Source organism: Gnatocerus cornutus, chromosome 4 (assembly GCF_029298725.1).
Source record: "Gnatocerus cornutus isolate USDA-ARS CGAHR chromosome 4, icGnaCorn1.1, whole genome shotgun sequence".
NCBI classification, from domain to species: Eukaryota; Metazoa; Arthropoda; class Insecta; order Coleoptera; family Tenebrionidae; genus Gnatocerus; species Gnatocerus cornutus.
In genome coordinates this window covers 18,170,049-18,188,060 of record NC_142236.1, presented here as the reverse complement: position 1 = coordinate 18,188,060, position 18,012 = coordinate 18,170,049, and the positions used below count along the sequence as shown (strand labels likewise).

The following is an 18,012-nucleotide window of genomic DNA, read 5'->3' as shown; positions in this document are numbered from 1 at the left end:
ACAGCTAGAACTCTCTGATCTAAAATTAAATAAAAAAAAAATAAATCTTAAAAAATAAATCTAAAAGTATTATTCTTGAAAATTTCGAATTGATAACATGAAAAATGAGCAATTTATAAAAAAATTGATACTGGTGGAAGTTTTTGGTTAGTTTTGAAAATAAAATTTTCTAAAAAATCTGTTTCTTGCACTCAAAATTAGGCGTTTATCACAGTGTAATTTCAGTATTCTGGTATTAAAATTGTCAAAATCACAGAAATTTATCAAAAGTTGAGGAAATTTTGTATTCGTTTCAAAGTGAAGATTTCTAAAATTTTTGGTTTGTGTTTTCACATTTTAGAATTTAGCACAGTTAATAAATAAGTCGAAAGTTGAAAGTCTACTTTAGGAGTAGAATTATTATAAATATAAGAATTGTTTTTTGCACTCCAAATTTTTGATTTATAAAGTGTATGAAAAAGTCTAAAGAAGTAAAAACTCTAAATTTCTTTGTTCTAGATTTAAAATTGTTAAAACTACAGAAATTCATAAAAAATGTGTAGTTTTGATTTGTTTCAAATGAAAATTTCTAAAAATTCTGTTTTTTTCTCAAAAATTGTGGAATATGCCACAATTCAAAAACATGTCAAAAGTAGTTCAAAATTTTAGATTTTAGGATTAAAATTGTCAAAAAACAGAAATTTATATAAAGTTAAAAGAAATTTGTATTTAATTTAAAGATTTGTTTTTTTTTTCCTAAAATTTTTCCTCTTTATGACTGAAATTACCTGAAACTGAAATTTAATAAAAAGAAGGAGAAGTTTTTGGTTTGTCTTTATAATGAAGGTTTCCAAAAATTTTTTTTTGTGCACCCAAAATTTGAAATTAAGCCCAGTGGATAAATAAGTTCAAAGAAGTAAAACCACCAAATTTCACTGATCTGTCATTAAAATTGTTAAAATCACAGAAATAAAAAAAAAATTGGAAAGTTTGGATTCATTCCAAAGTGAAAATTTCTAAAAATTTTGTTTTTTTAGTCAAAAATTGTGGAATGTTGTACAAATCAAAAACACGTCAAAAGTAGTAAAACTCCCAAATTTTACTGCTTTACGATTAAAACTGCAAAAGTAATTTTTAATAGAAAGTGGTGGAATTTTGGTAGTGTTTGAAAATGAAAATTTCCAAAAATTCTGTTTTTGCACTCAAAATTTGAAATTTAGTTCAGTAGATACAAGGTGTCTATAAATGTTTCTAGTATCAATGGTGCCTCTGGAATTCCTGTTGTGCACTACTTTGCCGCTTTGTTTTCATAGTGAATATAACTATCTTGAAAATTATTTATAATGTTACTTACGTCAACGACGTTTTGGTTACGGTTTTGTGTCCAAATTTTTGATTTTCGGGTTTCAAACCACAACTAGAACAGTTTTCTTCAAAAAACTTACTTTGCTCGATGATTGAGGTTAACTACAAATGTCAGTTGAAAAATCTAAACCCACATTTATAATGAGCGGCAAGTTTCTTTGACGTTTCATAGCCACCCTTGATGCTAAAAACATTTATAAACACCATGTAAATAAGTTGAAAAAGTAAAATCTCTAAATTTCATTAGTTTAGGACTAAAATTGTCAAAATTCCAGAAATTCATAAAAAATTGTGGAAACTTGTGATTCGTTCCAAAACGAAAATTTCCAAAAATTCTGTTTTTCATTCTAAAATTGTGGAATATAGCTCAAATATAACTCAAAACAGGTTAAAAATGGTAAAACCAATAAAATCGACAATTTTTTTTAAATTCATGTAAAGTTTTTGTTCGTTAATGAAAATTTCTCAAAATTCTTTTTGCTGTGTAATTCAACTGTAATTTAGTGTACTTAATAAAATGATTAAAATTTATTATTATTGAAAATTTTACGTCTATAACTTGTAAATTTCTTTAAATTTCGTCATTTTTATGATATTAAAAAAAACTTTTTCTCTCAAAATTATTTTCAGAAAAATCAAGATTAAATGAATGAAGTACTGTTTAGTATGCGTCTCTAGATAACCACAACAATAAATTCCACTAGTCATAACTTATTTAAAATTCGAATTGTATTAAGCGACATCTTCTGCTAATCACATAAGTTTAATCAAAAACTCGAAGTAATTTTCCATCAAATCGTGCATCTCTATAAATCCGATTCCTCTAACGATAATTCTTCATACATACTTTCGCACATCGTCTTATATAACCCATTCCTTCCACCAACAATGAAAATCGAAGCAACTACTGATAAATTTCCGTAAAAAAAGTTCAACTCTTGCTTGCATCATCTAAAAAATCTCGACACGCAACGAGTTTAAATATCAAAAAGGACGCTCAAACAATGGCTTTGTGGCAAAACACGAGTATAAACTTTACGTGTGAACTAATAAAGCTGACGTTAAAAGTGGCATTTGGTGGAACTATTTTTTGCATGTTTTGGTTTCGGTCCGTTAAAATGACATTTGCCGGACCGCGTACGAAACTATTTTTGTGTTTAGCTACCGGTCCGCTAAAATGGCATTTAGCGGACCGCGTACTAAATTGTTTTTCGCGGGTGTAAGAAAGCGGCAAATCACGGAATTTCGTAATAAATGATTAGTTCGAAAATGATTGCTCTGTCTACTGACATAATGAAAATCGTAAATTACGCGCTTACGTAACGATCCGATTAGTAAAAGCGAATCTGTGAAGAGGTCTAACGTGGGAAAAATGTGTAATTGTTATTAAGTAGTTGCTAATACACTCTTTTATGTTCCGTTAAATTGCTATTGTTGTACGCTCGTTTATTGAGTGGATGGGTGGTCGATAATGAAAAATTTTGTGGTGTTACGACGTATTAGCGTCATTGTTGCAAGTGAACTTTTCGCACAATTATTGTTTTAATAATAATAGAATAATTTCTCTTTTGGCACAACTATTGCTTTATTTTCGCGTGTAAATGTCAGAGAAAGGTAAAACTTTTTGCACCCATATACTAATAAGTAAAGAAACAAGTTTGAAGGGAACGAACTGTATAGAAATTTGTTGTTTGAATTTATTACCATGCGTTTTACGAAATTGGATATTAAAATAAAAAAGTTTGTTGGATACGACTAATTTGTTGATGTTTACACAAAAGCGGGAAGTTACTTTATCTTGAAACCTTCCCATGATCTTATCTTGTAGAAACAACACTTTGTTCTAGTGCGCTTCCATAAAAATGTTTAATAAATTTTCTCTTTTGTCACTTTTTAAAATTGTTATTATGTTAATACAAGTAAAGTAGTGGGTCAATGGCATCAAAAACCGAGGAAATAACATAAATTATAAATTCAAGAATTTTTTAGCAACCCGGACTCGTCTTTTCCTATTAAATAATTGCTAATTTAAATTGTTCCTAATATTACTTTCTTTTTATATAATGTAATGTTCATGAATTGTCCCAAATGTAAAAATTATACAGCTAAAGAGACATATTCTAACTTTTTTTACTTTTAGAGACAAATCGAAACTTGCGGATTTTACATTGAAACACATACATTTTCAAGCTGGAATAATGAAATTCAGAGAAATTGCTATTTTGGTGATATTTATGCACTGTGTCAAATAAATATCAACATTATAGAGTCAAATAGATAAATTTGTGAATTTTTTACTTTTTGAGACAAATCGAAACTTTCAAATTTTACATTGAACGACTCAACTTTAGAAGTTTTCAAGCTGAAACAGTAAAATTCTGGTAAATTGATATTTTGGTGATGTTTATGAACTGTGCCAAATGTTAAAATTGTAGAGCCAAAGCGACTTTACTTTAATAGACAAATCGAAACCTACGGATTTTACATTGAAGGACGTCTTATTAGAAGTTAGGACAGTGAAATTCTGGGAAATTACTATTTTGATAATGTTTATGAACTTTGTTAAATGTCAAAATTATAGAGCCAAAGAGACAAATTCTAGAAATTTTTACTTTTAGATACAAATCGAAACTCGCAAATTTTTTATTGAAGGACGTAATTTTAAATGTTTTCAATTTGGAACAGTGAAATTCTGGTTTATTAATGCTTCTATGATGAGTATGGATTGTGAAAAATGTTTAAATTATAGCGCCAAAGAGGCAAAATTTAGAAATTTTTGCTTTTAGAGACAAATCGAACCTTGGAAAATTTTCCATTGAAGGGCGTAGCTTTGAATGCTTTAAAGCTGCAACAGTGAAATTCCGGAAAATTACTATTTAGCTAGACTTCATGAATTGTGCTTAATGTCAAAATTATAGAGCCAAAGAGACAAATTCTGGAAATTTTTACTTTTAGATATAAATCGAAACTCGCAAATTTTTTATTGAAGGACGTAACTTTAAATGTTTTCAAGTTGGAACAGTGAAATTTTGGGAAATTGATACTTGGGTGACGTTTATGAACTGTGCCAAATGCTAAAAATATAGAGCCAAAGCTACAATTTTTACAAATTTTTACTTTTATAGACAAATCGAAACCTACGGATTTTACATTGAAGGACGTCTCTTTAGAAGTTTCCAAGTTGGGACAGTGAAATTCTGGGAAATTACTATTTTGATAATGTTTATGAACTTTGTTAAATGTCAAAATTATAGAGACAAAGAGACAAATTCTAGAAATTTTTACTTTTAGATACAAATCGAAACTCGCAAATTTTTTATTGAAGGACGTAACTTTAAATATTTTCAATTTGGAACAGTAAAATCTGGCTTATTAATGCTTCTATGATGAGTATGGATTGTGAAAAATGTTTAAATTATAGAGCCAAAGAGGCAAAATTTAGAAATTTTTGCTTTTAGAGACAAATCTAACTTTGGAAAATTTTCCATTGAAGGGCGTAGCTTTGAATGCTTTAAAGCTGCAACAGTGAAATTCCGGAAAATTACTATTTAGCTAGACTTCATGAATTGTGCTTAATGTCAAAATTATAGAGCCAAAGAGACAAATTCTGGAAATTTTTGCTTTTAGATATAAATCGAAACTCGCAATTTTTTTATTGAAGGACGTAACTTTAAATGTTTTCAAGTTGGAACAGTGAAATTTTGGGAAATTGATACTTGGGTGATGTTTATGAACTGTGCCAAATGCTAAAAATATAGAGCCAAAGCTACAATTTTTACAAATTTTTACTTTTATAGACAAATCGAAACCTACGGATTTTACATTGAAGGACGTCTCTTTAGAAGTTTCCAAGTTGGGACAGTGAAATTCTGGGAAATTACTATTTTGATAATGTTTATGAACTTTGTTAAATGTCAAAATTATAGAGACAAAGAGACAAATTCTAGAAATTTTTACTTTTAGATACAAATCGAAACTCGCAAATTTTTTATTGAAGGACGTAACTTTAAATATTTTCAATTTGGAACAGTAAAATCTGGCTTATTAATGCTTCTATGATGAGTATGGATTGTGAAAAATGTTTAAATTATAGAGCCAAAGAGGCAAAATTTAGAAATTTTTGCTTTTAGAGACAAATCGAACCTTGGAAAATTTTCCATTGAAGGGCGTAGCTTTGAATGCTTTAAAGCTGCAACAGTGAAATTCCGGAAAATTACTATTTAGCTAGACTTCATGAATTGTGCTTAATGTCAAAATTATAGAGCCAAAGAGACAAATTCTGGAAATTTTTACTTTTAGATATAAATCGAAACTCGCAAATTTTTTATTGAAGGACGTAACTTTAAATGTTTTCAAGTTGGAACAGTGAAATTTTGGGAAATTGATACTTGGGTGACGTTTATGAACTGTGCCAAATGCTAAAAATATAGAGCCAAAGCTACAATTTTTACAAATTTTTACTTTTATAGACAAATCGAAACCTACGGATTTTACATTGAAGGACGTCTCTTTAGAAGTTTCCAAGTTGGGACAGTGAAATTCTGGGAAATTACTATTTTGAGAATGTTTATGAACTTTGTTAAATGTCAAAATTATAGAGCCAAAGAGACAAATTCTGGAAATTTTTACTTTTAGATATAAATCGAAACTCGCAAATTTTTTATTGAAGGACGTAACTTTAAATGTTTTCAAGTTGGATCAGTGAAATTTTGGGAAATTGATACTTGGGTGACGTTTATGAACTGTGCCAAATGCTAAAAATATAGAGCCAAAGCTACAATTTTTACAAATTTTTACTTTTATAGACAAATCGAAACCTACGGATTTTACATTGAAGGACGTCTCTTTAGAAGTTTCCAAGTTGGGACAGTGAAATTCTGGGAAATTACTATTTTGAGAATGTTTATGAACTTTGTTAAATGTCAAAATTATAGAGCCAAAGAGACAAATTCTGGAAATTTTTACTTTTAGATATAAATCGAAACTCGCAAATTTTTCATTGAAGAACGTAACTTTAAATGTTTTCAAGTTGGAACAGTGAAATTCTAGCATATTAATGCTTCGGTGATGAGTATGGATTGTGAAAGATGTCAAAATTATAGAGCCAAAGAGACAAAATTTAGAAATTTTTGCTTTTAAAGACAAATCGAACTTTGCAAATTTTCTATTGAAGGCCGTAGCTTTGAATGCTTTTAAGCTGCAACAGTGAAATTTCGGGAAGTTACTATTTAGCTAGTGTTCATCGATTGTTCTTAATGTCAAAATTACAGAGCCAAAGGGAAAACTTAAAAAAAAACTTTTAGAGACACAAGTCGAAACTTTTCAATTTTACATTGAAGGACTTAACCTAAGAAGTTTTTAATCTGAAATAGTGAAATTGTGGGCAATTACTATATTGGTGCCGCTTAAGAATTGTGGCAAATGTCAAAATTATAGAGTCAAACACACAAATTTTAGGAATTTTTACTTTTGGCGACTAATCGAAACTTAGAAATTTTGTATTGAAGGGCATATCGTTAGAAGCTTTAAAGCTAGCACAGTGAAGTTTTGGGAAATTACTATTGGGGGGATGTTTATGAATTGTGCCAACCGTCAAAATTATAGAGCCAAAGGGACAAATGTTTGAAATTTTTACATTTAGAGACAAATATCGAAACTTTGAAATTTTACATTGAAGAACGTATCTTTAGAAGTTTTCAAGTTGGTACAGTGAAATTATGGGAAATTAGTACTTTAATGATATTTATGGATTGTGTCTAATGTTAAAATTGTAGAGCTAAAAAGACAAATTTTGGAAATTTTTATTTTTAGATTTAAATGGCAATTAGCAAATTTTACAACGAAGGACCTAACTTTAGAAGTTTTTAAGCTAGGACTGTGAAAGTCTAGGAAATTACTATTTTAGTGATGCTTATGGATTGTGCCAAGTGTCAAAATTATAATGTCAAAGGATCAAATTTTAGAATTTTTTATTTTTAGAGACAAAACGAAACTTGCAAATTTTGCGTTGACGGACGTAACTTTAGAAGTTTTTAAGCTGGAATAGTGAAATTTTAGGAAATTACTTTTTTTGTGATATTTATGGGTTGTGCCAAATATTAAAATTATAGTGCCAAAAGGACAAATTTTCAAAATTTTTACTTTTTGAGGCAAATTGAAACCTCCCAATATTTGATTTTTTGATTAAATTTTTTTTTTTTTGACATAATTCTGCAGCTCTGATTTTATGAATTCTTTTAACATCACAGAGTATTCAATTTTTATCCAAATTTTAGAGTTTCGAATTCCTAATTTTTCAAAATTTTAAGAATCTCAAAAATTATAAAATTGTCAAATTTGCTCAAAATTGTGGAGTTTATAAATGTATTTTGTAGGTAAATGTTATTTTTTCTCTTTCCGTGTATTTATAGCGAACTCTCCAAAGTGCAATTTCCAGAAATTTTTACCTGAATTCCGCTCAATTATTCTCCCATCAAAACCTCCCCAAATTACTCAAAATAACACAAAATGATTCTCAATTACACTAAAATGAAACCAAATAATCCATAATACAAATCTATTACTTTCATTGCGTCTTTCCTTATGCACTAGGCTTGGCTCGGTAAACCAAAGTCGTGACTCCATCGAGAATAAATTACCTAGTCAATTATTTATTACCTTGGTGCAGCTTCAAAAGATCGGAAAAAGCGATGATGCAACTCGTTGTGTCTTCACTAGAAGCTTTCTGCATGAAGGCGATTTTTTCCACTTCGATTCTCCGAGAACTTTCTCCGGTGTCACGCGAATTTTTTGCCCAGCCAAAGAAGAAAATTTTGCTTATTCGATTTTTGGTACCAATCAGGCGTGCAACTTAAAAACAACTTCCAGGAAATGAAATTTTTAAATTGCAAACTACATCGATAGCACGACCTTGGAGCTCCAAGTACCGCACTCCATTGACATTAAGCTCATCAACATTGTTAACATTACAAAACATCTCTTGCAAATCAAACATTTAATTACAGTTTTTTTCACCTTTCATGTTCCAGCCCAAGGCTGTGTCATAAAATGCCGTAATGAGAAATCTTAATTTTTCATCTCGGGTTAACAGAAAAAGTTCAGTGGATTTGGTACTATTGCAAATTGCGCGTTACGTAACAAAGTCTTTGCGGGTTCATTCGATTCGTTGAGTTTGTGCAACGCTGAAGTATTTTTTCTTGCAGGTCAACGAAATGGGAAAAATTGTGATTTTGTTGGTTCTGGGAGTTTTGGGGGTGGCGAAAAGTGAAGTTTTTACGGCTCTTGCTGATTTGGAGGAGCTTTTGCAGACGGAGGTGCATCTTATTCATACTTTGGAGAATTATATTAAGGCCGAGGAGGAGAAGGTCGAGTATTTGAAGAGGTGAGTGCTAATTTAATTTTTTACTATTTGTTTGTTCAATCTATATGTATTTGTTCGCATTTTCTATTTTAATGATGTTCTTTCTTCCTGAATATTTTTTGTATTTAAACTGTATTTATTAACTACGTTCTTCTTTTATCTTGGTTTATAGTTTTCAGATTTATTTCTTTTTTATTGCCTCTCTCTCCTCAATTTTCTCTTTCTGTTGTTGTGTTTCATATTTTTTTCTTCTTCGCTATTTATGTATCTTTTCTCTATTGTTTTTTTTTGTTTCTGTAATTTATAGGATGTCTGTATTAAAATATTTATTGATCTTTTATAAAAATACATCAATTAACATTTAACCGCTATTTAAATTTCACTTCATATAAAGAAACAAATGACACATGAAATATTAATATGCCTATTATATTAACCACAATAAGTACAACAATTTTTATTTTAATAAAAGTAGGCTATAGCGTACCCTTTTACGTGAGTTATGTTGTAAATAACTCACGTTGTCATAATAAACAACAAGCATCCCAACTATATTGGCATGTTACCTTTTCTATTTTGTTTTTATTTTTTCATATATTCTGGTTTTTAAGTGTTAATCAATTTTAGTTTCTCAAATTATTTTTGTAGTTTTAACTCTTACTTTGGAGATTTTTTTACATTCTTTTTTCTTTTCGGGCTTTCTGGTTGTTGTAATTATTATGATTTTTTTGTTTTTAGCTTTTTATTTTTTACAATTTGAAATTTCTTCTTTTTTCAAAATTTTGAGTTATAATTATTATTGACACTTCTCAGAGATTTTTAAAGAAGTGGTTTTGTTCTTGCTTGCTTTTGATTTTTATATTTGTATATTGTAAAATTTCTATATTAGTTGATTTTGCAACTTTTTATATTTTGAAGTTCTGAAATTTTTGAATTTTGAACTTAGTGGCTTTCAGATTCGTTTCAGTTTTTAGAGGTACGAAAATTGTTGGGTTTTGAAATTATTTGCCTCGTATTTATATAGGTATTTACAAAGATATGTTTTCAATTTCAGTAACTTTAAATATTTAGATTAATTACATTTCAAAATTTCTGTATTAGTCACTTTTGCAAAATTTTAAATTATGAGCTATTTTGAACTTATTTACTTCTTATTGTGATTTTTATAAATGTTTTCACATCCGCTTTACTCTACTTTCCAAAAATTTTATTATTTTTCGATTTTTTTAAACTTTGATGTATTGAATTTTTGGATTTTGAACTAATTGACTTCTTATTTTGATTTTTTAAGATGTGTTTTCAGATTCGCTTCTTTTTTGACTTTTTACTTTTCAAAATTGTTACTTATATTAGTCGATTCTTTAAAATTTTGAATTAATTGGAACTGAAATTTGTGGATTTTGAGCTTATTCCCTTTTTTTATATTTAAAAATGTGTTCTCAGTTTCGCGTTCTTTAAGTTTTTTAATTTGCACATTACAAAATTTTTAATTTCGTCGATTTTTCAGAATTTTTCAATTTTAAGTTACTGAAATTTTTGTTTTTTACCTTTTTAGCTTTTTTTTTTAATTTACCTACTTTCAGTTTTTAAATTTTAACATTAAAATGTTTGTATTTTGAAAATTATTATTTTATTTTGATTTTTTATGTTGTGTTTTTAGATTCGCTTACTTTTAGTTTTTAGATTTTGTTTAATTTCAATTTTTTTACGGTATTTTGTATAATTTTTCAAATTGTTAATTTCTTTAGAACTGAAATTTTTGGATTTTGAACACTGGGCATTCTATTCTGATTTTTAAAAACGTGGTTTAATATTTGCTAACTTTTACTTTAAAGATTTTTTAACATTCTGAAATTTTTATTTTGGTCGATGTTTTAAAATTTCTAAATTCTAAGGCAATAAACCTTTGAACTTATTGACTCATTTTGATTTTCATAAATGTGTTTTTAGATTCGCTTACTTGTGGTTTTTAGATATTTTACATTCCAAAATTTCCATACTCGTCAATTTTTCAAATTTTAATATTCTGTATTGAAATTTATGGAATTGGAAATTATTAGCTCCGTATTCAGATTTTTAAAGAAGCATTTTCAATTTTGTTTATTTTTTATTTTTTGATGTTTTACATTCTAAAATTTTTGTGTTGGTCGATTTATCAAAGTTTTTTAATTTTAAGGTACATACAACTGAAATTTTTGAAATTATTTTGATTTTAAATTTAAAACATTGTAAATGTTTGAAATGTTTTTGTATTTTCACATTTTTTACATTTTTTACAAAATTCCAATTTTCAGATTTGCTTCGTTTTAGTTTTTAAATTTTTTACATTTCTATTTTAGTAAGTTTTTTCAAAACTCTAATGTTCTAAATCTTTTTGGCTTCTGATTCTAATTTTTAAAGTTGTGTTTTCAGGATATGCTTGCTCACTTTTTGTTTTCATTCCAAAATTATTATTATCGTCGATTTTTCAAATTTTTTAAATTTTGATGTACTGAAAGTTTTGAATTTTTAACTTAGTAGCTTTTTATGCTGATTTTTAAAGTGTTTTAGATTTGCTTGATTTCAGTTTTTAGATTTTTTTCATTAACTAACTGAACTTCTGGTTTTTGAATTTATTACCTTCTTAATCTTTATATATTTAAAAATTTTAGATTCGCTTCCTTGAAGTTTTTAAATTTTTACATTCCAAAATTTATATACATATTCGTAAATTTTTCAAAAATTTCAATTCTTTGGAACGGAAATTTTTGGATTTTGTTTTGTTGTCAGATTCGTTTTAAGATTTTTTATACATATTTCTGGCTCTAAAAATTTTTAATTTTTTGGACGGACTAAAATATTTGGTTCTTTTAAACTTTTAAAATTAATTTATTTGGGTTTCTAAAAACAGATTTTTTGTATTGGTTTTCCAATCTCGATTTTCTATTCTTCATCTTCTATTTCTTCAGTTTTCATTTCATTTTTAGTTGTATTCTTCTCTTCTTTTGTATTTTTTCATGTTCATCATCTTCATCATTATGATCATCTTGTTGAGATTTCACTCTTCGCTCGCTTTCTTCATTTTTATCTTCTAGTTCCATGTTCAAAACAAGAAACTGACAAGAAGACGCTATTTAAAGATGATGAAGACAATCTAAAATCTTCTGTAAATTTTGCAGATACGCCGCGATCTACCGATCCCAATACGACAAAGCTTCCGAAGACGTCCAACTCTACATAGCAAACCCCATAAATGCCTACACTCTCGTAAAAAGACTGACCGCCGACTGGAAAGAAGTTGAGAACTTGATATCGACCGACTTAAGTCCAGGTATAGTACACTACTTTTTCCACCTTTTCCTAACACCCTTAATTTTCCAGACTACATGGCGAACATCACCTACATAAAAGACACCATGAAATTCCCCACCGACGAAGACCTTAACGGAGCCGCCGTTGCTCTGACTCGCCTCCAAGACACGTACCGTCTTGACACGTCTTCTTTAGCCAGAGGCGAACTCAATGGAGTGAAATACAGTAGCGAGCTCAGTGCGGCTGATTGCTTCGAATTGGGGCGGCAGTCGTACAATAACGGGGATTTTTACCACACCCAGCTTTGGATGAGGGAAGCGGACTCTCGGCTGAAGAGGGAAGTGAACGAAACGGTGGAAAGGAGCGACATTTTGGAGTATTTGGCCTTTTCGACGTACAAACAAGGTGACTACACCCTTTTGAGTCTTCGGTCTATTTGAATTTTTCTTTGTCTTCAGGTAACATCCCTCTGGCTCTGGATCTGACCAATAAACTCCTGGAGATCCTCCCCACGCATCCTCGGGCTTTAGGCAATAAAGTTTACTACGAAGACGAGCTCCAGAAGTCGTTTCAGGATAAGAAGAAAGGTGACGATGGTGGTGAAAATGAAGACGCTGGGGATGTGAGTCCAGTTCATGATATCTACGGACGAGAGTATTACGAGCAGCTCTGTAGAGGGGAAGTTTCGCTTCCGGTGGAAAAGGCGTCACGGTTGAAGTGTCGATACTTTAATAAGAATCATCCGTTTTTGATTTTGGCGCCTTTTAAAGTGGAGGAGGCTCATCACAAGCCAGATATTTTCATTTTTTATGACGTATTGGCTGACAGCGAAATTGCGACTATCAAGAGGTTGGCGCAGCCAAGAGTGAGTTTAATTTTTGAGTTTTTGATTTTTTTAGTTTTGATTTTGATTTTAATGATCTTTATATTTTTCCCGTTTAGATGTGTAGCTTTTCACATTTAAAGAAGTTTGATCTTTTAGATTTCTATGTTTGCTAACGAAAATGTGCTTGGATATTTTGACCCTTAAACTCATCTTTCATAAGGGCAAGTGCTAAACCAACTTTTTCAAAGAGAGAAATAGAAATAGAGTACTGCTTCAAAAGTTCGCGCTCATGTGACGTCACTATTGGACCCTATAGATTGATTTTAACAAATAACTTGTTTACGGTCCTTAGAATGAGTCTTTTTTAGACTCCATCTCAAAAAGTTGCTAAAAAAAAATGCTTACTGTAGTGGTTTGGTATATAAAATCGGAAGCGCATTTTTTTCGAGAAATAATTAATTATACATAGTAAAAGGTTTGAATGTGTTTTAGGGAGCTTTAAGTAAAAATTGTTGTTTATAAAACCTGCTAAAAGTACCTAAAAAGTTTTTGCGGACTTATCTGGTATTTCGATTAGAGACTTTTAATGAAAATATTATAAATTTTATTTACCATTTATCGTGCAAGCTTATGAGTTCTTTTTTCTTTGTTAGTTCTATGAGTATTTTAACAATTTTTCGTTAATTATTTTAGACATTTTAAATCCACGGAAAAGCCATATTTTTAGAGAAAGTTACACATTTTAACTAGAATTGAAAAGTTGCATTTGTCTTCTTTATTCTACAATTTTTCTTTTTTTTAAGTTCTACGGATTTTTAGGAATTCTCCGCTTATCACTTTAGACAGTTGGAATTTTAGTAATTTTCACTAGAAATAAAAAAGATATTCGTCATGTAAATTTATTTTTTTTTAGTTTTATGGATATTTTTACAATTCTTTCTTTCTGAATGTTGACAAATAGTATCTAAAAGACAGCAGACAAATTTTATGATTCTTAGAGAAACTTAAAAAATGAAATGCAAAGTTGATTTATGATGTCAACTTTTTTTGTTTTTACATAGTTCTGTGGATTATTACATTTAATTTTTAAATTTAGACCATTGAAATCGCCAGGAAAAGAGCCACATTTTTTTAGTTTGATATTTTTAGAGAAATTTTAATTAGAAATGAAAAATTATACTCTTCCTATACATTCAACAAATTCTTTTTTTTTGTATTTTAATGGATATTTTGACTTTTTTTTTCTTCTAGATTTAAACCGGCAGTTTAAACATAAGTGAAATCTTATGATTCATCCGGTCAACTCTTTTTTTAATACTTTTGTTTATTTTTGAGGATACTTTATTTCTCAATTTTGAGAGTTGAAATCGTCAAGAAAAGAGTAACATTTCATTAATTTGATTATTTTCAAAAAAATTTTAATTAGAAATGAAAAATTGTCCTCTCATTTATCCTGCAAACTCTTTTTGTTTCATGTCTTATGATATCTTTTCTTAGTAGTTATATGAATTTTTTTGAGAATCATATATTTCTCTATTTAGACTTGAAATCTTCAAGAATAGAGCAACATTTAATTAATTTGATATTTTTAGAAAAAGTTAAACCACATCTCATGAATTTGAGACTTTCTCTAAAAGAACTTGAATTTTACTTTCTAGAAAAGAAATTCTTTTTTTTGCAGTTCTATTTGACAATTTTTTATTTCTTAGTTTAGAGAGTTAATAAAATATGTAAATAAGGAGCCACTTGCAGTTTGCAAATTTTAGACCTAGTTAATACATATTTTAACAAGAAAGGAGAATTCTGTTTATTTGGTATACTTTTCTTTTGGTATTTTTTTGGACTTTTTTGCCAATTCTTTTATGTTCTCTGTAAAAAAGGAGCCAAATCTTCTTTTAGATCTTAATTTTTCAGTATTCCCGAATTCTCTCTAATTTGGCGCTTTTAGAAAAAATTAGAAATGAAAATTTGATTTTTTTATTAGTTTCTATGAATATTCTAACAATTTTTTGTTTCTGGAATAAGACAGACAGAATCTATAAAAAAAGAACAGAATCTCATCAGTTCACTTGGAATTGACAAACTGCGTTTATTCGACAGACTAAAAAAAATTGTTTTTGTTAATTCTATAGATATTTTGACCAGCAAGAATGGGATTTAGATTTAGCCGACCAGTTAAAATTTAAAAGAAAATATAAGTTTGAAATTTGCTTTAGAAATTAATGACAAGTTTTTTCTTAGTTCTATCGATATTGTAATTTTTTGCTTCTAAATTTAAAAAGGCAGAATCTAAAAACACCTAAAATAACCAAAATTTTACATATCCTGCAAAATTGTTTTGAATGTTTTCTGGATTTTTTTACATTTTTCATTCGTTTTTGGATTTAGGTAACCGGAATTTTATGAATTTAAAGCTTTTGGACAAATTAAAAAAACTCTGAAATTATCAAAATCGATATCACCAAAATTTCCATCCCCAATTCCTCAAAAATCAAGAAAATTTTTGACCAAATTTGTGATTTTCAGTTTAAACGAGCTACGGTCCAAAACACCGACACTGGCGCTCTCGAAATCGCCCAATACAGAATCAGCAAGTCCGCCTGGCTCAAAGAAGAAGAACACAAGCATATTGCCGACGTCTCGCAAAGAGTCAGCGACATCACTGGCTTAACTATGACCACCGCCGAAGAGCTCCAAGTGGTAAATTACGGAATCGGAGGCCATTACGAACCCCACTTCGACTTCGCCAGAGTAAGACTAAAATTCTGCGACTTCAAACTCTAATTTTTTGTTCTAGAAAGACGAGAAGAACGCTTTCAAGAGTCTCGGGACGGGGAACCGAATCGCCACTGTCTTATTCTATGTAAGTCTCGTATTGAGGGCGTTTATAAATGTTTCTAGCATTTTCTGGCTTGAAATTGCAAAGAAGAGCTCGAAATCTACAAAACCACTAATTTTTTATCAAGATTCAACGGCTGAATTGCAAGATAACAGAAATCTGCACGAAATCATCAATATTCTTAGAGAAATCCGCTTATTTCGATGCTAAACGACGATTTCTCGCTGATTCTCGCCGTTTTCTGCTTGTATTTGCAAAGTAGAGCTCGAAATCTACAAAACCACCAATTTTTATCAAGATTCAACGGCTGAATTGCAAGAAAACCATGATTGAGGTGTACTATTAACGTCAGTTGAGAAAATCGAAACCCACATTTGTATGAGTGGCAAATTTCTTTGAGTTTGATGTTAGAAACATTTATAAACATCTTGTACTTAAGTTAAGTTCAAGGAGGAATAAGAAATTTTTTTTGTTTTTTTTTTTAAGATGAGTGATGTGGAGCAAGGGGGCGCTACCGTGTTTCCTAACATTCAGGTGGCATTGTGGCCCCGGAAGGGCGCCGCTGCGTTTTGGCACAATCTCCATCCGAGCGGGGACGGCGATAAGATGACGAGGCATGCGGCGTGTCCTGTGCTGACGGGCTCCAAATGGGGTAATTTCGCGTTTTGGTCAGAGGTGGATTAAGGAAACATCGTTTTGTTTTGTTTCTGTATTTATACTGGTTACTTTTATCTTTTCTTATGTTCTCATTAGATTTTCTATTATTTTTTATTTAGATTTTTTTAGTTTCCTGTTCTTTTGAGGTAATCTTTAAAATCTTTCTAATTTCTGTAGATGGTACTCTGGATTCTCTGTAGATTCGGTCTAATTTTCCTCAGATCTTTCTCAGATTCTGCTTTAGTTTTCTAAATATTTTAGAATTCATCTTGATTTTCTTTGAATTTTTCTTACATTTTTTTTGGTCCATATTTTTATTTCGATTCTGTTTAGACTTTCTATTCTATTTTTTTAGCTTTTTCTAGATTTTCTTTATGTTGTTTATACAAATTGTTTTTCAAGCTTTCAGAGTTTATTTCCATTTTGATTTCGCTTTTCTTATATTGTTCTTTACTTAATTCTTTTAAATTACTTTAGATTTTCTTTAATTTATATGTTATATGTTTATATGTTTAATTTATATTTTCTTTATGCTTTTTTTTCATGTTATACAGGGTGATTTTTAAAAAACGGCAGGCGTTGAAGAATTTTTATTTATGAACTGATTTCAAAAATTTAAAAAACAAATTAAATGGTTTTTAATTTACTATAAACTGATTTTAAAATTTTTCTAAATGTCTTAGTATCTTTTGGGCGATACTCAACTTTCTTATTTTAAATTGGCACCCATTTTTTTTTCATAATTTGGTAGATATTAATTTTCTTGATTCAGAAATGTGTCATATGTTCTACTTTTACAAAAAATTATTTTAAAAAAATATCAAAAATAAAAAAATTTAGGCATTAAAAGTTAATAAAATCTAGGTGCGTGGTGTCAAATAACCCAATACCGTTATTGTAATGTCAAAAAGCACCAAATAACAGAAAGAACAAGTTTTCTTTCAACAAGATGGGGCTACACATTACAATTACAATGTCAATTGTGCAATGAAGAAAGCAGAACGGCGTTTCAACAGTATTTTAATTAAATTAGGTAGATGTTTTTTTTTATTTGTAATTATTATTGTCTTTTGTTATTAATAATTTCAAAAAAAATTACCAATTCTTTCTGTTATTTGTTGCTTTTTGACATTACAATAACGGCATTCTTTTATTTGACACCATGCACCTAGATTTTATTAACTTTTATTGCTTTTTTTTTTCAATTTTTATAATTTTTTTAAAAATATTTTTTTGTAAAAGTAGAACGTATTACACATTTCTGAATCAAGAAAATTAATATCTTCCAAATTATGGATGCCAATTTAAAATAAGAAAGTTGAGTATCGCCCAAAAGATACTAAGACATTTAGAAAAATTTTAAAATCATTAATTTGTTTTTAAAATTTTTGAAATCGGTTTATAAATAAAAATTCTACAACGCCTGCCGTTTTTTTAAAATTACCCTGTATGTAGATTTTTTTCTATTCTCTATATTTTTTTTAAATTCTTGTTGCATTTCTCAAATTTTCTGAAATTCTTAAATTTTATAAATTTTCTCTAAATTTACTGTAGGTTACCTTTGAATTTTCGTCATATTCTCTCTATTCTCATTTGATATTCTTGATTTTCTTCTTTACATTGTTCTTAGAATTTTTATTTTTTTTTAGATTCTTCAAATTCAACATTTTTTTAAACAATTCTGTCTTGGTTTCT

General features: G+C 29.1%; 1 protein-coding gene across 2 annotated transcripts in view; it reads left to right on the top strand.

Moving 5' to 3' along the window:
- PH4alphaEFB (prolyl 4-hydroxylase subunit alpha-1) overlaps positions 1-18,012 on the top strand; it is a 31,212-nt gene that overhangs the window by 12,161 nt on the left and 1,039 nt on the right. For both annotated transcript variants that reach the window (XM_088033570.1, XM_088033571.1), the window contains exons 2-8: positions 8,547-8,725; positions 11,863-12,014; positions 12,065-12,400; positions 12,454-12,860; positions 15,348-15,572; positions 15,619-15,684; positions 16,147-16,312. In XM_088033570.1, the coding sequence (XP_087889696.1) occupies positions 8,556-8,725; positions 11,863-12,014; positions 12,065-12,400; positions 12,454-12,860; positions 15,348-15,572; positions 15,619-15,684; positions 16,147-16,312 (1,522 nt within the window). In that variant the 5' untranslated portion in view covers positions 8,547-8,555. The remainder of the gene's footprint in view (positions 1-8,546; positions 8,726-11,862; positions 12,015-12,064; positions 12,401-12,453; positions 12,861-15,347; positions 15,573-15,618; positions 15,685-16,146; positions 16,313-18,012) is intronic.